At 46.4% G+C, this 22548-nt stretch overlaps 1 protein-coding gene across 2 annotated transcripts in view; it reads right to left on the reverse strand.

Moving 5' to 3' along the window:
* cd82b (CD82 molecule b) overlaps nt 1–22548 on the reverse strand; it is an 865856-nt gene that overhangs the window by 362336 nt on the left and 480972 nt on the right. For both annotated transcript variants that reach the window (XM_041196576.1, XM_041196577.1), the window contains 3 exons: nt 13508–13632; nt 11545–11619; nt 7060–7167 (listed from right to left, as the gene is read on the reverse strand). In XM_041196576.1, coding sequence (XP_041052510.1) covers nt 7060–7167; nt 11545–11619; nt 13508–13632 — 308 coding nt within the window. The remainder of the gene's footprint in view (nt 1–7059; nt 7168–11544; nt 11620–13507; nt 13633–22548) is intronic.

A 22548-nucleotide genomic window follows, 5' to 3' on the forward strand; every position in this document is an offset into this window, starting at 1 on the left:
GAGTTAGAGTGACAACACAGGAGAGGTTAGAGTGACAACACGGGGAGAAGTTATAGTGACAACATGGTGAGGAGATAGAGTGACAACACGGGGAGAGATTAGAGTGACAACACAGGGAGGATTTAGAGTGACAACATGGGGAGGAGATAGAGTGAAAACAAGGGGAGGAGATGGAGTGAAAACACTGGGAGGAGATAGAGTGACATCATGGGGAGGAGTTAGAGTGACAACATGGGGAGGAGATAGAGTGAAAACACGAGGAGGAGATACAGTGACAACACGGGGAGGAGTTGGATTGACAACACGGGGAGGAGTTAGAGTGACAACACAGGGAGGAGTTAGAGTGACAACACGGGCAGGAATTAGAGTGACAACACAGGGAGGAGATAGAGTGACAACCTGGGGAGGAGTAAAAGTGACAACACGGGAGAGGTTAGAATGATAACACGGGGAGGAGATAGAGTGAGAACATGGGGTGAAATTAGAGTAACAACACGGGGAGGAGTAAGAGTGACAAAACGGGGAGGAGTTAGAGTAACAACACGGGGAGGAGTTAGAGTGACAACACGGGGAAGAGTAAGAGTGACAACACGAGGTGACTTTTGAGTGACAACACGGGGAGGAGATAGAGTGACAACACGGGGAAAAGTTAGAGTGACAACACGGGGAGGAGATAGAGTGACAACTCGGGGAGGAGATAGATTGACAACACAGGAGAGGTTAGAGTGACAACACAGGGAGAAGTTATAGTGACAACATTTGGAGAAGTTATAGTGACAACATGGGGTGGATTTAGAGTGACAACACTGGGAGTAGTTAGAGTGACAACACGGGAAGGAGTTAGAGTGAAAACACAAGCGAGGTTAGAGTGACAACATGGGGAGAAGTTAGAGTGACAACACGGGGATGCATTAGAGTGACAACATGGAGATAAGTTAGAGCGACAACCTGGGGAGGAGTAAAAGTGACAACACGGGAGAGGTTAGAGTGATAACACAGGGAGAGATAGAGTAACAACATGGAGCGAAGTTAGAATGACAACACGGGGAAGAGTTAGAGTGACAACACGGGAAGGAGTTAGAGTGACTACACGGGGAGGAGTTAGAGTGACAACACAGGAGAGGTTAGAGTGACAACACGGGGAGAAGTTATAGTGACAACATGGTGAGGAGATAGAGTGACAACACGGGGAGAGATTAGAGTGACAACACAGGGAGGATTTAGAGTGACAACATGGGGAGGAGATAGAGTGAAAACAAGGGGAGGAGATGGAGTGAAAACACTGGGAGGAGATAGAGTGACATCATGGGGAGGAGTTAGAGTGACAACATGGGGAGGAGATAGAGTGAAAACACGAGGAGGAGATACAGTGACAACACGGGGAGGAGTTGGATTGACAACACGGGGAGGAGTTAGAGTGACAACACAGGGAGGAGTTAGAGTGACAATACGGGGAGCAGTAAGAGTGACAACAAAGGAAGGAGTTAGAGTGACAACACGGTAAGGAGTTAGAGTGACAACACGGGCAGGAATTAGAGTGACAACACGTGGAGGAGATAGAGTGACAACATGGGGAGGAGTAAAAGTGACAACACTGGAGAGGTTAGAGTGATAACACGGGGAGGAGATAGAGTGACAACACGGGGAGGAGATAGAGTGAGAACATGGGGTGGAATTAGAATAACAACACGGGGAGGAGTTAGAGTGACAACACGGGGAGGAGTTAGAGTGACAACATGGGGAGGAGTTAGAGTGACAACACGGGGAAGAGTAAGAATGACAACACGAGGTGGGTTTTGAGTGACAACACGGTGAGGAGTTAGAGTGACAACACGGGGAGGAGATAGAGTGACGACACGGGAATAAGTTAGAGTGACAACACGGTGAGGAGTTAGAGTGACAACACGGGCAGGAATTAGAGTGACAACACGGGGAGGAGATAGAGTGACAACCTGGGAAGGAGTAAAAGTGACAACACGGGAGAGGTTAGAATGATAACACGGGGAGGAGATAGAGTGAGAACATGGGGTGAAATTAGAGTAACAACACGGGGAGGAGTAAGAGTGACAAAACGGGGAGGAGTTAGAGTAACAACACGGGGAGGAGTTAGAGTGACAACACGGGGAAGAGTAAGAGTGACAACACGAGGTGACTTTTGAGTGACAACACGGGGAGGCGTTAGAGTGACAACATGGGGAGGGGTTCGAGTGACAACACGGGGAGGAGATAGAGTGACAACACGGGGAAAAGTTAGAGTGACAACACGGGGAAGAGTAAGAATGACAACACGAGGTGAGTTTTGAGTGACAACACGGGGAGGAGTTAGAGTGACAACACGGGGAGGAGATAGAGTGACGACACGGGAATAAGTTAGAGTGACAACACGGTGAGGAGTTAGAGTGACAACACGGGCAGGAATTAGAGTGACAACACGGGGAGGAGATAGAGTGACAACACGGGGAAAAGTTAGAGTGACAACACGGGGAGGAGATAGAGTGACAACTCGGGGAGGAGATAGATTGACAACACAGGAGAGGTTAGAGTGACAACACAGGGAGAAGTTATAGTGACAACATTTGGAGAAGTTATAGTGACAACATGGGGTGGATTTAGAGTGACAACACGGAGAGAGGTTAGAGTCACAATACTGGGTGGAGTTAGAGTGACAACACTGGGAGTAGTTAGAGTGACAACACGGGAAGGAGTTAGAGTGACAACAGGGGGAGAAGTTAGAGTGAAAACACAAGCGAGGTTAGAGTGACAACATGGGCAGAAGTTAGAGTGACAACACGGGGATGCATTAGAGTGACAACATGGAGATAAGTTAGAGCGACAACCTGTGGAGGAGTAAAAGTGACAACACGGGAGAGGTTAGAGTGATAACACGGGGAGAGATAGAGTAACAACATGGGGAGAAGTTAGAATGACAACACGGGGAAGAGTTAGAGTGACAACACGGGAAGGAGTTAGAGTGACTACACGGGGAGGAGTTAGAGTGACAACACAGGAGAGGTTAGAGTGACAACACGGGGAGAAGTTATAGTGACAACATGGTGAGGAGATAGAGTGACAACACGGGGAGAGATTAGAGTGACAACACAGGGAGGATTTAGAGTGACAACATGGGGAGGAGATAGAGTGAAAACAAGGGGAGGAGATGGAGTGAAAACACTGGGAGGAGATAGAGTGACATCATGGGGAGGAGTTAGAGTGACAACATGGGGAGGAGATAGAGTGAAAACACGAGGAGGAGATACAGTGACAACACGGGGAGGAGTTGGATTGACAACACGGGGAGGAGTTAGAGTGACAACACAGGGAGGAGTTAGAGTGACAACACGGGCAGGAATTAGAGTGACAACACAGGGAGGAGATAGAGTGACAACCTGGGGAGGAGTAAAAGTGACAACACGGGAGAGGTTAGAATGATAACACGGGGAGGAGATAGAGTGAGAACATGGGGTGAAATTAGAGTAACAACACGGGGAGGAGTAAGAGTGACAAAACGGGGAGGAGTTAGAGTAACAACACGGGGAGGAGTTAGAGTGACAACACGGGGAAGAGTAAGAGTGACAACACGAGGTGACTTTTGAGTGACAACACGGGGAGGAGATAGAGTGACAACACGGGGAAAAGTTAGAGTGACAACACGGGGAGGAGATAGAGTGACAACTCGGGGAGGAGATAGATTGACAACACAGGAGAGGTTAGAGTGACAACACAGGGAGAAGTTATAGTGACAACATTTGGAGAAGTTATAGTGACAACATGGGGTGGATTTAGAGTGACAACACTGGGAGTAGTTAGAGTGACAACACGGGAAGGAGTTAGAGTGAAAACACAAGCGAGGTTAGAGTGACAACATGGGGAGAAGTTAGAGTGACAACACGGGGATGCATTAGAGTGACAACATGGAGATAAGTTAGAGCGACAACCTGGGGAGGAGTAAAAGTGACAACACGGGAGAGGTTAGAGTGATAACACAGGGAGAGATAGAGTAACAACATGGAGCGAAGTTAGAATGACAACACGGGGAAGAGTTAGAGTGACAACACGGGAAGGAGTTAGAGTGACTACACGGGGAGGAGTTAGAGTGACAACACAGGAGAGGTTAGAGTGACAACACGGGGAGAAGTTATAGTGACAACATGGTGAGGAGATAGAGTGACAACACGGGGAGAGATTAGAGTGACAACACAGGGAGGATTTAGAGTGACAACATGGGGAGGAGATAGAGTGAAAACAAGGGGAGGAGATGGAGTGAAAACACTGGGAGGAGATAGAGTGACATCATGGGGAGGAGTTAGAGTGACAACATGGGGAGAAGATAGAGTGAAAACACGAGGAGGAGATACAGTGACAACACGGGGAGGAGTTGGATTGACAACACGGGGAGGAGTTAGAGTGACAACACAGGGAGGAGTTAGAGTGACAATACGGGGAGCAATAAGAGTGACAACAAAGGGAGGAGTTAGAGTGACAACACGGTAAGGAGTTAGAGTGACAACACGGGCAGGAATTAGAGTGACAACACGTGGAGGAGATAGAGTGACAACATGGGGAGGAGTAAAAGTGACAACACTGGAGAGGTTAGAGTGATAACACGGGGAGGAGATAGAGTGACAACACGGGGAGGAGATAGAGTGAGAACATGGGGTGGAATTAGAATAACAACACGGGGAGGAGTAAGAGTGACAAAACGGGGAGGAGTTAGAGTAACAACACGGGGAGGAGTTAGAGTGACAACACGGGGAAGAGTAAGAATGACAACACGAGGTGAGTTTTGAGTGACAACACGGGGAGGAGTTAGAGTGACAACACGGGGAGGAGATAGAGTGACGACACGGGAATAAGTTAGAGTGACAACACGGTGAGGAGTTAGTGTGACAACACGGGCAGGAATTAGAGTGACAACACGGGGAGGAGATAGAGTGACAACCTGGGGAGGAGTAAAAGTGACAACACGGGAGAGGTTAGAATGATAACACGGGGAGGAGATAGAGTGAGAACATGGGGTGAAATTAGAGTAACAACACGGGGAGGAGTAAGAGTGACAAAACGGGGAGGAGTTAGAGTAACAACACGGGGAGGAGTTAGAGTGACAACACGGGGAGGCGTTAGAGTGACAACATGGGGAGGGGTTCGAGTGACAACACGGGGAGGAGATAGAGTGACAACACGGGGAAAAGTTAGAGTGACAACACGGGGAAGAGTAAGAATGACAACACGAGGTGAGTTTTGAGTGACAACACGGGGAGGAGTTAGAGTGACAACACGGGGAGGAGATAGAGTGACGACACGGGAATAAGTTAGAGTGACAACACGGTGAGGAGTTAGAGTGACAACACGGGCAGGAATTAGAGTGACAACACGGGGAGGAGATAGAGTGACAACCTGGGGAGGAGTAAAAGTGACAACACGGGTGAGGTTAGAATGATAACACGGGGAGGAGATAGAGTGAGAACATGGGGTGAAATTAGAGTAACAACACGGGGAGGAGTAAGAGTGACAAAACGGGGAGGAGTTAGAGTAACAACACGGGGAGGAGTTAGAGTGACAACACGGGGAAGAGTAAGAGTGACAATACGGGGAGCAATAAGAGTGACAACAAAGGGAGGAGTTAGAGTGACAACACGGTAAGGAGTTAGAGTGACAACACGGGCAGGAATTAGAGTGACAACACATGGAGGAGATAGAGTGACAACATGGGGAGGAGTAAAAGTGACAACACTGGAGAGGTTAGAGTGATAACACGGGGAGGAGATAGAGTGACAACACGGGGAGGAGATAGAGTGAGAACATGGGGTGGAATTAGAATGACAACACGGGGAGGAGTAAGAGTGACAAAACGGGGAGGAGTTAGAGTAACAACACGGGGAGGAGTTAGAGTGACAACACGGGGTGAGTAAGAGTAACAACACGGGGAGGAGTTAGTTTGACAACATGGGGAGAAGTTAGAGTGACCACACGGGGAGGAGTTAGAGGGACAACACGGGGAGAATTAAGAGTGACAAAACGGGGAGGAGTCAGAGAGACAACACGGGGAGGAGCTAGAGTGACAACACGGGGATAGGTTAGAGTGACAACATGGGGAGAAGTTATAGTGACAACATGGTGAGGAGACAGAGTGACAACACGGGGAGAGATTAGAGTGACAACACAGGGAGGATTTAGAGTGACAACATGGGGAGGAGATAGAGTGAAAACAAGGGGAGGAGATGGAGTGAAAACACTGGGAGGAGATAGAGTGACATCATGGGGAGGAGTTAGAGTGACAACACGGGGAAGAGTAAGAATGACAACACGAGGTGAGTTTTGAGTGACAACACGGGGAGGAGTTAGAGTGACAACACGGGTGAGTAAGAGTAACAACACGGGGAGGAGTTAGTTTGACAACATGGGGAGAAGTTAGAGTGACCACACGGGGAGGAGTTAGAGGGACAACACGGGGAGAATTAAGAGTGACAAAACGGGGAGGAGTCAGAGAGACAACACGGGGAGGAGCTAGAGTGACAACACGGGGATAGGTTAGAGTGACAACACAGGGAGGAGTTAGAGTGACAACACAAGGAGGAGGTAGAGCGACAACACGGGGAGGAGTTAGAGTGACAACACGGGGAGGAGTTGGAGTGACAACACGGGAAGGAGTTAGAGTGACAACACGGGGAGAAGTTAGAGTGACAACACAGGGAGGAGTTAGACTGACAACATGGGGAGGAGTTAGAGTAACAACATGGGGAGGAGTTAGAGTAACAACACAGGGTGGAGTTAGAGTACCAACGTGGGGAGGAGTTAGAGTAACAACACGGTGTGGAGTTAGAGTAACAACACAGGGAGGAGTTAGAGTAACAACACAGGGTGGAGTTACAGTAACAACACAGGGAGGAGTTGGAGTAACAGCACTGAGATGGTTTAGAAAAACTACATGGAGAGCGAGGGTCTTCATGAATGGACAGCCTGTCCTTAGCTAAATTCCAGCGCTGTATGGGCACTAAATAATATTTTGTGATGTTCCCCCCTTCCCATTTCTCCTTCACCTTCTCTATCCCTTTCACTTACTTGCTGCTGGATGTACTCCCATGTTTTTCCAAAGCTGTTCTCTGTGTCTTCGAGTGGGTTATAGTTGACAATTACTTGATGAATGATGTCAGATATCTCAGATTTGAGCTATAAGAGAAACCAATCATTTTAGTGGGTAACCTGGAATCAAAATTGCTCTCAGTCAGCCCTGTCTGGACAACAGGAGCAATGAGTTGGCACCATACTGAGTGATGATTTGTAGGGGATCACTGAATTAGCAGCTGAAGCTGGCATGATCCACAAGTTAATGCAGCTTAAAATAACCGTCTCAATCCTAGGTACCTTGGGACGTGAGTAAACGTAAGGATGGAGCTTTGTCTTTCAATGAGTGAAGTTACTATACTGTGGGTTTGGACTGGTCGGATACAGGCATTCCCTGACTGCTCTGAAATATCCACTTCTACATATTTACATCATTCTGCAACATTTTCCGGCAAGGTTTGCCCTTGTACAGTGAACCAGCCAGTGGGGCAAGTGGAATTTGTGGTCAGCAGGATCGAATTAAAGGATTTGCTGCTTGAGAGGTTTGTAGGTTACACGGATGAGGTTTGATGGAGTCCGAGGAAGCTCATGTGAAGCAGAAACACCAACAGGCACTAGTTTTGGCCAAATGGTTTCTTTGTTTAATGCAAGGTGCTGGGAACGCTTAAGCAGGCCAGGCAGTATCTGTGTGGAGAGGAAGGTATAACTTTTCAGTGACCATTCATCAGAATCAAGATATTAGTTACAACATGTCACCTGCCCTCACGATACATCCCTCCCCAACCCCAGCCCCCAACAAGGAGGGAAGATCACGGTTCCCAGGAGGGAAATTCCTCAAAGATCCAGCCCGTCCCCTCTCATTGCTACATTATGTGGAAATGGTTGTGGAGGCGGTGGGGGGCATAATTGGCAACTGGAGTCTGGGAATTCCTCATAAGGCAGTGAGGCAGAGGCAGGCCTCACTGCCCGCACAGGCTTTATTCCCACACAGGCTTCACTGCCCATACAGGCCTCACTCTCCCTTACAGACATCATTACCCGCACGGGCCTCAGTGTCCACACAGGTCACACTAACTGCAGAGGCCTCGCTGCCCGCACAGGCCTCATTGCCACTCAGGCCTCACTGCTCGCACAGGCTTAATTCCCACACAGGCCTCATTGCCACTTAGCCCTCACTGGCGACACAGGCTTTATTCCCCACAGGCCTCATTGTCACTCAAGCCTCACTCCCCGCATAGGCCTCAATGCCCGCACAGGCCTCATTGCCCACACAGGCCTCATTGCCACTCAGGCCTCGGCCCTCACGGGCTTTAATCCCACACAGGCCTCATGGTCACTCAGGCCTCACTGCCCGCACAGGCTTTAATCTCACACAGGTCTCACTCTCCCTCACAGGCATCATTACCCGCACAGGCCTCAGTGTCCCCACAGGTCACACTAACTGCACAGGCCTAACTCTGCCCCCCCAAGGCTCCGCTCCCTTTGGGCCTCAATCCTCACAAAGGCCTCACTCCCTGAACAGGCTGGCTATCCTCAGTCCTTATTCCCTATACAGACCTCACTCCCACCCCGACAGGCCTCATTGTCCCCTAACAGGCATCACTACCCCCGCTGGCTTTAGGATCCTATCTCCCTCAGCCCTTCTTGAGCAGCTCGGTGGATTTGAAAAAACAGTGAATGTGACATCACAGGAAAGTCCTGAGTTGATTGTTTCTTGAGCAGCTGCTGTTAGGGACTATGTTTCAATCGCAGTAATTTTTAAAAATGTAAATTTCTAAACAAGCACAAGGAAGGTAAAAATTTATAGGCACAGGAGAGGGAGCTGATTTGTGAGTAAGGGCAAAGAATTTCTACTTTCTACTCATCTCCAGTTTATAGTTAATAATACAAGAGTAAGGTTAAAGTAAGTAAGGATAACTAAAGTTTAAGTAAAAAATGATTTAAAAGTTTAAGGTTAAGGCATGGCAGTTCAGCTCAGGCAAGCGGAATGCCTGTCCTGTGGCATGTGGGGAGTCGTGGGCACTTCCTGTGACCCAGAAGAGCCCATGTGCAGGAACTGTCACCGGCTGCACAAGCTTGAGGTCTGTTTAAGAGCTTGAACAGCGGTTGGAGTCACTGAAGTGCATTCATGAGGCAGAGAACCACGCGGATAGCACTTTCAGAGAGGTGGTCATGCTGTAAGTTAGGTGCAAGCAAGGAGCTAGGGAGTGGGTGACCACCAGGCAGTCCAAGAGAAACAGGCTGGCAGTGCAGGAGTCCCCAGAGGTCCCTTCCATTACCCGCTTTTCCATTCTGGATATCGGTGAGGGTGATGGATCCAGAGCCAAGGCCGTGGCACCACGGGTGGCCCATCTGTACAGGAGGGGAGGAAGAAGAGCAGAAGGGCAGTGCTGATAGGGGATTCTTTAATTAGCGGAGCAGACAGGCATTTCTGCAGTTGCCAATGTGACTCCAGGTTGGCTTGTTGCCTGGGACTGGCTCTAGGGGAGATGGCACCTGTACATGCCGGACGGGTTGCACTGAACAGAGCTGGGACTGAGTTCCTTATGGGTCGTTTTGCTAGTGCTGTTGGGGAGGGTTTAAACTGACTCAGCAGAGGTGTGGGAGCCAGGAGGGAATATTAGAGACGAATAACAGGGTGCACGAAATGCTGGGAGAGGCAGATAGCACTAAAATAAGAATAGTAAGTTAATAGATGGAGTTGGAGTAAGGGAGCAAGTAATGAAGTCTAAATCAGGGTTACACTGCATGTGTGTGAATGCATGGAGTATAGTTAATAAAATTGGGGAGTTACAGGCACAGATTGCCTTGTGGGATTATGATGTTGTGGCAATAACGGAGACCTGGCTTAAGGAAGGGCAGATCTGGGCATTAAACATTCCTGGTTACAAGGTGGTCAGAAAAGATAGGAAAGGGAAAAAAGGAGGGGTGGAGATTTTGGTTAAGGAGAGTATTGCAGTACTGGAGAAAGAGGATGTGTCAGAGGATTCAAGGACAGAATTGATTTAGCTAGAGCTAAGGAATACGAAGGATGCAATTACATTGCTTGGTGCAATATATAGACCAGCAGCTAGTGGGAAGGATATAGAGGAACAAATCTGCAAGGAAATTTCAGAAAGGTGTAAACATCATAGAGTAATTATAATGCAGGACTATAATTACCCATAGGACTGGATTCAGAATCCTGTACAGGACAGTGTAACAGTGACACTGGATTCAGAATCCTGTACAAGACAGTGCAACAGTGATACTGGATTGAGGATCCTGTAAGGATAGTGTAATAGTGATACTGGGATGAAGAACATGTACAGGACAGTGTAACAGTGATACTGGATCGAGGATTCTGTGCAGGATAGTGTAACAATGATACTGGGTTGAGGAACATGTACAGGACAGTATGACGGTGACACTGGATCAAGGATCCTGTACATGAGGATCCTGTGTAGGTCAGTGTAACAGTGATACTGGATCAAGGATCCTGTTCAGGACAGTGTAACAGTGATTCTGGATCGAGGATTCTGTACAGGACAGTGTAACAGTGACACTGGATTGAGGATCCTGTACAGGACAGTGTAACAGTGACACTGGATTGAGAATCCTGTACAGGGAACAGTCATACCAGATCAAAGACCCTGTACAGGACAGTGTAACAGTAATCAAGGATCCTGTACAAGTAACAGTCATTCTGGATCAAGGATCCTGTACAGGACAGTGTAACAGTGATATTGGTTCGTAGATCCTGTCCATGAGAGTGTGATTATGACACTGGATCGAGGATCCTGTGCAGGATAGTGTAACAGTAATACTGGATCGAGAGTCTTATGGGTTAATAGGTTAGATCCCAATTATGTCTGATGTTGTAAGGTTGTTTGGTGTCTCTCTAACAGGTGTGGAGGCTTGTATACCCCATATCTATGTAAATATTTGCAAGGTACAGCCCTGCATGGGAGCTGGCTCTATGCGGGCTCTTTCCAGACTCTACCATACACCATACATCATGTGACCCTCTACATCACACTGTGGGTGGTACTGCTCCCCCAGTCTCACATTAACCCTTGATCTGCCAAACACGCTCATACTATATCCGGTACACTCACCTATAGAGATTTTGAGATAGGCAATGACTTGTTTGCCTAAACCCTCAAATGCTGAATTGGAATTACTGTACAAAGGACAGTCATTCCACTAGCCAAAGTTTAATCTCTGCCTGTCCACAAACACCGGATGTTTGAATCTTTATATGAAACACTGACACACTGTATAACCCGGTTATCCTCTCCCCCAGCACATTTTCCAGATAGTAGACTCAACATTAAAACGAAAGGGAGCAGAAGAGTTAGGAATGGTCACAAGGCATCATCACTGTTAGTGCCTTTCTCTCCAACATAAATCCTTCCACTGACTCTCCCTGTCATTCTCCAAAATTATTCAACAAGCTGAATAGAAAGCACAGAATTGAGCTCTGAGAGTTGAATGACACACCTCATCTCTCTGAAAGTAGATCATAAGTCCGGCTGTAATCTGTGCAATCAGGATTAGTAGTAAACAGGTGAAGTACTGAAAAACAAGACATATCCATTAAGTTCAAATCACTCAGCAATCTGGTATCATAGTGAATAGATATTCCTGCTGGAATAGTCGAGAGGAGAGTATGTCCCTGTGTACTCATGTGTGTGTGTGTGCGCGCTCATGTGTAAGCTGTGTGCACTCGTGTTCAAGAGTGTGCACTTGTGCACTCATGTATATGTGTATGTGTGTGTGTCTGTGTGTGTGTGTATATATGTGCAATTGTGTGTGAGCACCTGTCTGCAGCTGTGTGCGAGCTAATGTGTGTCTGTTCATGTATGCACACTCATGTGTCTACACCCATTTGTGTGCACATTTGCGTGTGTCCATTCAAATGTGTGCCCTTGTGCATATCCACTCGCGCTCATGTGTGCTCATGCGTGCACTTATCTGTGCGTGAGCTCATGTGTGTATGTGCATGTGTGTTTGCATGCTCATGTGGGTGCACTCATATGTGTGTATGTGAGAGTTTCTGTGCGAGTTCATGTGCACACATTTGTGTGTGTGCACTCATGTTTGTGTATGTGTGTAGGCATGTGCGCTCGTGTATACATTCATGTGTGTGCATGTGTTTGTGTATGTATGCACACGTGAGCTTGTGTGTGTGCACTTTTCTGTGCATGCTTGTGATTGTGTGTGCTCATGTATGTGTGCATGCAACTGCCTATGCTCATGCGTGGCTCGTGTGTACACGTGTGTTCATATGTGTGTGGTCATATGTGTGCACTCGTATATGTGCTCATTTGTGTCTGTTCGTGTGTGCACACGCCCTTGTATGTGTGTGTGAGCTCATTTGTGTCTACTCACGTGTTCAAGCACCCTTTTGTGTGTGCGCTCATGTGTGCTGTGTATGTGTGTTGCTCAAGTGTGTGTGTGTGCGTGCGCCGTGTTTGTGTGTGCTCCTGTGTGTGTGCGCTCCTCTGTGTGTTTGTGCATGCATCTGCTCCTGTGTGTGTGTGTCTGTGTGTGTGCATGTGTATTCATGTGCGTGTTTGTATGTGTCCCCGTCTGTCTGCTAGCTTGTACCTCAGTCTCCCCTCCACTGCAATCGTAGTTTATCGTGAAATAAAACTTCCATAGGGTAGGCAGTAATCAAACTTTGTGCAGCTACTTCAAAAACATTGCTGCACTGTACCTGTTGAAGTTCAGAGGTTTGAAACTCAACACCACAGATTTTGTCACATATTTGCTTAGCACGTTTTTGGTTTTCCAGCCTTTGTTCCTGTTTGTACTTAGCCCATTCAAAAGAGCGAGCTTAAAATATTGTATCATCTAGTCCTTTCAAAGGACGTGGGAATCACTGGCTGGGCTAACATTTAGTGCCCATCTCTAGTTGCCTTCAAGATGGTGATGGTGAGCTGTCTTCCTGAACTGCTGCAATCCATGTGGTGTAGGTACACCCACAGTGCTATTAGGGAGGGAGTTCCAGGATTTTGACCCAGTGACAGTGGAGGAACGGCGATATATTTCCAAGTCAGGATGGTGAGTGACTTGGAGGGGAACTTCCAGGTGGTGGTGTTCCCAACTATCTGCTTCCCTTGTCCTTCTAGATGGTAGTGATCGTGGGTTTGGAAGGTGCTGTTGAAGGACCCTTGGTGAATTACTGCAGTGCGTCTTGTAGATGGTACACACTACTGGCATTGTACATCATTGATGAAGGGAGTGAATATTTGTGGATGTAGTGCCATTTAAGTGGGTTGCTTTGTCCTGGATGGTGTCAAGCTTCTTGAGTGTTGCGGGAGCTGCACTCATCCAGGCAAGGGGAGAGTATCCATCACACCTATTGATGCAATACATTGAACTTTTTGGGTGCCACATGCTGATGATTACGTATTAGCATTCAATAAATCAATATCTCATATTTCCAAACCAGACTTACCAATCCTAACAGGCATTTGACCTCATTAACTGCTCCAAGGCAACCAAGAAATCCCATCAGCATCGTTACAGAACCAACTCCCAGCAGGATGTATGATCCAATTTTCAATGCTGAAGAAGAGGACTCTGCAGGGAGAAAATTGAAAAGCATTTATTATCAGCAGCTAGTAGTGTGAAGGCAAAGCAAGATTCACTGAATTTCACCTTCCTCCAGCTGCTCCTATTCCACAATCTCAAACTTAAAGCATCAAGTGACTATAGAGTCACTTAAGCCCTGTAAACTTTCATGCTTTAAAACCAAATGTTAAAAACATCAAATAATTTACATTCCTGTCTAAAACTCCCTAGATTCAGGGAAGATTAGACTGGAAGATAGCAAATGTAACTCCTTTATTCAAAAAGGGAGGGAGACAGCAAGCGGGAAACAATAGGCCAGTTAGCCTAACATCTGTCATAGGGAAAATATTAGAATCTATTATTAAAGAAGTTATAGCAGGGCACTTGGATAAGCTTAAGGTCATCAGGTAGAGTCAACATGGTTTTGTGCAAGGGAAATCGTGTTTAACCAACTTACTGGAATTCTTTGAGGAAATAACATGAGCAGTAGATAAAGGGGAACCAGTGGATATACCATACTTAGATTTCCAGAGGCATTTGATGAAGTGCCACATCAAAGGTTATTGCAGAAAATAAAAGCTCATTGTGTGGGGATAACATATTAGCATGGGTAGATGCTTGGCTGGCTAATAGGAAGTAGAGAGTGGGCATAAATGGGTCTTTTTCAGGTTGGCAAGATGTAATGAGTGGTGTGCCACAGGGATCAGTGCTGTGACCTCAATTTATATAAATTACTTCAATGAAGGGATTGAAGGGATGGTTGTCAAATTTGCTGATGACACAAAGTAGGTAGGTAAGTAAGTTGTGAAGAGGATGAAAGGAGGCTACAGAAAGATATAGATAGGTTAAGTGAGTGAGCAAATGGAGTATAATGTGGGAAAATATGAAATTGTCCATTTTGGCAGGAAGAATAAAAGAGAAGCATATTATCTAAATGGTGAGAGATTGCAGAGCTCTGAGATACAGAGGGATCTGGGGCGCCCTAGTGCATGACTTACAAAAGGCTAGTATGCAAGTACAGCAAGTAATTAGGAAAGCTAATATAATGTTATCATTTATCATGAGGGGAATTGAATACAAAAGTAGGGAGGTTAAGCTTCAGTTGTACAGGGCACTAATGAGACCATGTTTAGAGTACTATGTAAAGTATTGGTCACCTTATTTAAGGAAGGATGTAAATGCATTGCAAACGGAGGTTACCAGACTAATACCTGGAATGATAAAAACAAAAAACTGCGGATGCTGGAAATCCAAAACAAAAACAGAATTACCTGGAAAAATTCAGCAGGTCTGGCAGCATCGGCGGAGAAGAAAAGAGTTGACGTTTCGAGTCCTCATAACCCTTCCAGTTCTGTTGAAGGGTCATGAGGACTTGAAACGTCAACTCTTTTCTTCTTCGTCGATGCTGCCAGACCTGCTGAGTTTTTCCAGGTAATTCTATTTTTGTTTTTAATACCTGGACTGGGTGGGTTTTCTTATGATGAAAGGTTAGACAGACAAGGCTTATATCCGCTGGATTTTAGAAGAACAAGAGGAGACTTAATTGCAACAAATAGGCCTCGTCGGACACGCACGGTCGACAGGCCTGGGAGCAGTCGGGAAAGAGGCCCCCAACCACGATTTCATGCTGCCTGGCCAATTAGCAGCCAGCCAACGTGAAACATGCGCTGAAAAGCTCAGCAATGCCAGGGTGGGTGCAGGAAGATGGCGGACTACAGCACAGGTGAGCAGTTTGAGAGAGCTCCCTGAAGGCAGACAGCTGCCTCAGGGATCTGCAGACCAGCAAATAATGAAGTAAAGCACAAAAAAGCTGCAAAATACGTCCACGCAGCACAATCAAGTACCTGAAAGCCGACCTCATAAAAATGCTATCCTCAGATATTTCTTTTTATTTTATTTCCTACCGAAAATTTCATCCCGCCCTTGGATGAGGTTTCATCAAAAATGTCAAGGCCGCTTGGCTGATTCGCCCATTTATCAACTGTACGGTTGGACGGGCCACGAAAAATCACAGACGGTTGCACCGTTAATTGGCTTAATGGCCAGCGGGCGCGCTTCCAATTGCCATGCGTGCCTGCCGAGTGAAATATCGCGCGAGTGCGCAATGGCGTCAGAGCAATTGCTTGATGTCATCTCGCGCGAGTTTAACCATGTTCGGGTTGGGCGCGCCTGCCCGCGGAACGTAAAATTCTGCCCATAAGATCCTGAGGAGTCCTGACAGGGGGATGTGGAAAGGATGTTTGCTCTTGTGGAAAAATCAAGAATGAGGGGTCATTTTTTAAACATAAGGGGTGACCCATTTGAAACAGAGATGAGGTGAAATTTTTTCTCTCAGAGTCATGAGTCGTTGGAACTCTCTTCCTGAAAAGGTGGTGGAAGCAGAATCTTTGAATATTTTGAAGGCAGAGATGGATTGACACTTGGTAAGCAAGGGAGTGATAGATTATCGGGGATAGGTGTGGTGCAGCTTTGAGGTTACTATCAGATCAGCCATGATCTTATTAAATGGCAGAGCAGGCTGGAGGGGTTGAATGAACTACGCCAGTTCCTTGTTCATATGATCAGTCAGTTGAAACGCAATTAGAAATGCTACCAAAGACATTAAAATATTCCATTCTGAAAAGAACTCATTGCTCCATTCCAGCTGGAGTACAATACTTCAATCCAAACGGAGTTCACTACTCCATTCTAACTGGAATACAATACTTCAATCCAACAGGAGTTCGCTACTTAATTCTGGCTGGAGTACAATACTTGAATCCAACAGGAGTTCGCTACACTATTCCAACTGGAATAGAATCCTCCAATCCAACAGGAGGCCGCTACTCCATTCCAACTGGAGTACAATCCTGCAATCCAACAGGAACTCGCTACTCCATTCCAGCTGGAGTACAATATTTCAATCCAACAGGAGTTCACTGCTCCATTCCAACTGGAGTACAATGAGCCAATCCAACAGGAGTTCGCTACTCCATTCCAAGTGGAGTACAATACCTCAATCCAACTGGAGTTCGCTACTCCATTACAACTGGAGTACAATACCCCGGTCCAACAGGAGTTCACTGCTCCATTCCAAATGGAGTCCAAAACCCCAATCCAACAGGAGTTTGCTACACCATTCCAGCTGGAGTACAATACCCCAATCTAACAGGAGCTCGCTACTCCATTCCAGCTGGAGTACAATACTCCAATCCAACAGGAGTTCACTAATCCATTCAAAATGGAATACAATACCCAAATCCAGGAGGAGTTCATTACTCCATTCCAGCTAGAGTACAATACTCCAATCCAACAGGAGTTCGCTACTCCATTGCAACTGGAGTACAATAGGCCAATCCAACAGGAGCTCACTATGCCATTCCAACTGGAGTACCATACCCCAATCCAACAGGAGTTCAATGTTCCATTCCAGCTGGAGTACAATACCCCAATCTAAAAGGAGTTCGCTACTCTATTCCAACTGGAGTTCAATACTCCAATCCAAAAGAAGTTCGCTACTCAATACCAACTGCAGAACAATTCTCCAATCCAACAGGAGTTTGCTACTCCATTCCAACTGGAGTACAAAACTCCAATCCAACAGGAGTTCGCTACTCCATTTAAGCTGGAGTACAATACTCCAATCCAACAGGAGTTCACTACTCCATACCAACTGGAGTACAATACCCCAATCCAACAGGAGTTCGCTACTCCATTCCAGCTAGAGTAAGATACTCCAATCCAACAAGAGTTCGCTACTCCATTCCAACTGGAGTACAACACCACAATACAACAGGAGTTCGCTACTCTATTCCATCTGGAGTACAATGCTCCAATCCAACAGGAGTTCAGTGCTCCATTCCAACTGGAGTACAATACCCCAAACCAAAAGAGTTCGCTACTCTATTCCAACTGGAGTACAATGCTCCAATCCAACAGGAGTTCACTGCTTCATTCCAACTGGAGTACAATACCCCAATCCAAAAGAAGTTCGCTACTCAATACCAACTGCAGAACAATTCTCCAATCCAACAGGAGTTTGCTACTCCATTCCAGGTGGAGGACAATACTCCAGTCCAATAGGAGTCCGCTACTCCATTCCAACTGGAGTACAAAACTCCAATCCAACAGAAGCTCGCTACTTCATTCCGGCTGGAGTACAATACTCCAATCCAACAGGAGTTCGCTACTCCATTTAAGCTGGAGTACAATACTCCAATCCAACAGGAGTTCACTACTCCATACCAACTGGAGTACAATACCCCAATCCAACAGGAGTTCGCTACTCCATTCCAGCTAGAGTAAGATACTCCAATCCAACAAGAGTTCGCTACTCCATTCCAACTGGAGTACAACACCACAATACAACAGGAGTTCGCTACTCTATTCCATCTGGAGTAAAATGCTCCAATCCAACAGGAGTTCAGTGCTCCATTCAAACTGGAGTACAATACCCCAAACCAAAAGAGTTCGCTACTCTATTCCAACTGGAGTACAACACCACAATACAACAGGAGTTCGCTACTCTATTCCATCTGGAGTAAAATGCTCCAATCCAACAGGAGTTCAGTGCTCCATTCCAACTGGAGTACAATACCCCAAACCAAAAGAGTTCGCTACTCTATTCCAACAGCAGTACAATCCTCCAATCCAACAGGAGTTAGCTACTCCATTCCAGCGGGAGTCCAATACTCCAATCCAAAAGGAGTTTGCTACTCCATTCCAACTGGAGTACATTACTCCAATCCAAGAGGAGTTCGCTACTGCATACTGACTGGAGTACAATACCCCAATCCAACAGGAATTCGCTACTACATTCCGGCGGGAGTACAATACTCCAATCCAACAGGAGTTCGCTACTTCATTCCAGCGGGAGTACAATACTCCAATCCAACAGGAGTATGCTACTCCATTCCAGCTGGAGTACAATACACCAATCCAACAGGAGTTCGCTACTCCATTCCAGCGGGAGTACAATACTCCAATCCAAAAGGAGTTCGCTACTCCATTCCAGCTGCAGAACAATCCTCCAATCCAACAGGAGCACGCTACTCCATTCTAGCTGGAGTACAATACCCCAATCCAACAAGAGTTCGCTACTCCATTCCAACGGGAGTACCATACCCCAATTCAACAGGAGTTAACTACCCCATTCCAACTGGATAACAATACTCCAATCCAACAGGAGCTCGCTACTTCATTCCGGCAGGAGTACAATACTCCAATCCAACAGGGGGGCGCTACTCCATTCCAGCTGGAGTACAATACTCCAATTCAACAGGAGTTCACTTCTCCATTCCAACTAGAGTAAAATACCCAAATCCAACAGGAGTTCGCTACTCCATTCCAACTGGAGTACAATACCCCAATCCAACAGGAGTTCGCTACCCTATTCCAGCGGGAGTATGGTACTCCAATCAAAAAGGAGTTCGCGACTCATTTCCAACAGGCGTACAATACTCCAATCAAAGAGGAGCTCGCTACTCCATACCAACTGGAGTACAATACTCCAATCAAACAGGAGCTCGCTACTCCATTCCAGCTGGAGTACAATACTACAATCAACAGGAATTAACTACACCATTTCAAATGGAGTACAATACCTCAATCCAACATGAGTTCGCTACTACATTCCAACCGGAGTACAATACCCCTATTCAACAGGACTTAACTACCCCATTCCAACTGGATAACAATACCCCAATCCAACAGGAGATCACTACCCCAATCCACCTGGAGTACAATACCCCAATCCAACAGGAGTTCGCTACTCCATTCCAGCGGGAGTACGATAATCCAATCCAAAAGAATTTTGCTACTCCATTCCAACTGGAGTACAATACTCCAATCCTACAGGAGCTCGCTACTCCATTCCAACAGGAGTACAATACTCCAATCCAACTGGAGTTCGCTACTTCATTCCAGCTGGAGTACAATACTCCAATTCAACAGGTGTTAGCTACTACATTCCAACTGGAGTACAATAGACAAATCCAAGAGGAGCTCGCTACTCCATTCCAACAGGAGTACAATACTCCAATCCAACTGGAGTTCGCTACTTCATTCCAACTGGAGTACAATACCCCAATCCAACAGGAGTTCACTACCCCAGTCCAACTGGAGTACAATACTCCAATCCTACAGTAGCTCGCTACTCCATTCCAACAGGAGTACAATACTCCAATCCAACTGGTGTTCGCTACTTCATTCCAGCTGGAGTACAATACTCCAATCCAACAGGTGTTAGCTACTCCATTCCAACTGAAGTACAATATACCAATCAGACAGGAGTTCGCTACTCCATTCCAGCTAGAGTACAAAACCCCAATCCAACAGGAGTTCGCTACTCCATTCCAACTGGAGTACAAAACCCCAATCCAAAAGGAGTTCGCTACTCAATTCCAACTGAAGTACAATACTCCAATCGAACAGGAGATTGTTACTCTATTCCAAATGGTGTATCATACCCCAAACCAACAGGAGTTCACTGTTCCATTCCAGCTGGTGTACAATACCCCAATCCAAAAGGAGTTCGCTAGTCTATTCTAACTGGAGTACAATACTCCAATCCAACAGGAGTTCACTGCTCCATTCTACCAGGAGTACAATACTCCAATCCAAAAGGAGTTTGCTACTCTATTCCAACTGGAGCACAATCCTCCAATCCAACAGGAGTTCGCTACTCCATTCCATCTGGAGTACAATACCCCAATCCAACAGGAGTTCACTACTCCATTCCAACTGAAGTACAATACCCCAATCCAAAAGGAGTTCACTACTCCATTCTAGCGGGAGTACGATACTCCAATCCAAAAGGAGTTCGCGACTCCATTCCAACTGGAGTACAATACTCCAATCCAACAGGAATTCGCTACTCCATTCCAGCTGGAGTACAATACTACAATCAACAGGAGATAACTGCTCCATTCCAAATGGAGGACAATACCCCAATCCAAAAAGAGTTTGATACTCTATTCCAACTGCAGAAGAATCCTCCAATCCAACGGGAGCTCGCTACTGCATTCCAGCTGAAGTACAATACTCCAATCCAAAAGGAGTTTGTTAATCCATTCCAACTGGAGTACAATACACCAATCCAACAAGAGTTCGCTACTCCATTCCAACTGTAGTACAATACCCCAGTCCAAAAGGAATTCACTACACCATTCCAACTGGAGTACAATACTCCAATCCAACAGGAGCTCGCTACTTCATTCCAACTGGAGTACAATACTCCAATCCAACAGGAGTTCGCCACTCCATTCCAGCGGGAGTACAAAACTTCAATCCAAAAGGAGTTTGCAACTCCATTCCAAATGCAAAACAATCCTCCAATCCAACAGGAGCACGCTACTCCATTCGAGCTGGAGTACAATACCCCAATCCAACAGGAGTTCACTACTCCATTCCAACTGGAGTAAAATACCCCAATCCAACAGTAGTTCACTACTCCATTTCAGCTGGAGTACAATACTCCAATCCAACAGGAGTTCGCTACTCCATTCCAACAGGAGTACAATACAACAATCAAACAGGAGGTTGCTACTCCATTCCAACTGGAGTACAATAGTCCAATCCAACAGGAGCTCGCTACGCCATTCCAACTGGAGTACCATACCCCAATCCAACAGGAGTTCAATGTTACATTCCAGCTGGAGTACAATACCCCAATCTAAAAGGAGGTCGCTACTCTATTCCAATGAGAGTTCAATACTCCAATCCAACAGGAGTTCACTGCTCCATTCCAACTGGAGTAAAATATCCCAATCCAAAAGCAGTTCTCTACTCTATTCCAACTGCAGAACAATCCTCCAATCCAACAGAAGTTCGCTACTTCATTCCAGCAGGAGTACAATACTCCAATCCAAAAGGAGTTTGCTACTCCATTCCAACTGCAGAACAATACTCCAATAAAACCGGAGTTCGCTACTTCATTCCAGCTGGAGTACAATACTCCAATCCAACAGGAGTTCGATACTCCATTCCAGCTGGAGTACAATACACCAATCCAACAGGAGTTCGCTACTCCATTCCAGCGGGAGTACAATACTCCAATCCAAAAGGAGTTCGCTACTCCATTCCAACTGGAGTACAATACTCCAATCCAACAGGAGTTCGCTAATGCATTCCAGCTGGAGTACAATACTCCAATTCAACAGGAGTTCACTTCTCCATTCCAACTAGAGTAAAATACCCCAATCCAACAGGAGTTCGCTACACCATTCCAGCTGGAGTACAATACCCCAATCCAACAGGAGTTCACTACTCCATTCCAACTGGAGTACAATACCCCAATCCAACAGGGGTGCGCTACTCCATTCCAGCTGGAGTACAATACTCCAATCCAACAGGAGTTCACTTCTCCATTCCAACTAGAGTAAAATACCCAAATCCAACAGGAGTTCGCTACTTTATTCCAGCGGGAGTACGATACTCCAGTCAAAAAGGAGTTCGCTACTCCATACCAACTGGAGTACAATACTCCAATCCAACAGGTGTTCGCTACTCCATTCCAGCTGGAGTACAATACTCCAAGCCAACAGGAGTTCACTTCTCCATTCCAACAAGAATAAAATACCCAAATCCAACAGGAGTTTGCTACTCCATTCCAACTGGAGTACAATACCCCAATTCAACAGGAGTTCACTGCTCCATTCCAACTGGAGTAAAATATCTCAATCCAAAAGCAGTTCTCTACTCTTTTCCAACTGCAGAACAATCCTCCAATCCAACAGGAGTTCGCTATTCCATTCCAGCTGGAGTACAATACTCCAATCCAACAGGAGTTCGCTACTCCATTCCAACTGGAGTACAATACCCCAATCCAAAAGGAATTCACTACACCATTCCAACTGGAGTACAATACTCCAATCCAACAGGAGCTCGCTACTTCATTCCAACTGGAGTACAATACTCCAATCCAACAGGAGTTCGCTACTCCATTCC

Source organism: Carcharodon carcharias, chromosome 10, assembly GCF_017639515.1.
Source record: "Carcharodon carcharias isolate sCarCar2 chromosome 10, sCarCar2.pri, whole genome shotgun sequence".
NCBI lineage: Eukaryota > Metazoa > Chordata > Chondrichthyes > Lamniformes > Lamnidae > Carcharodon > Carcharodon carcharias.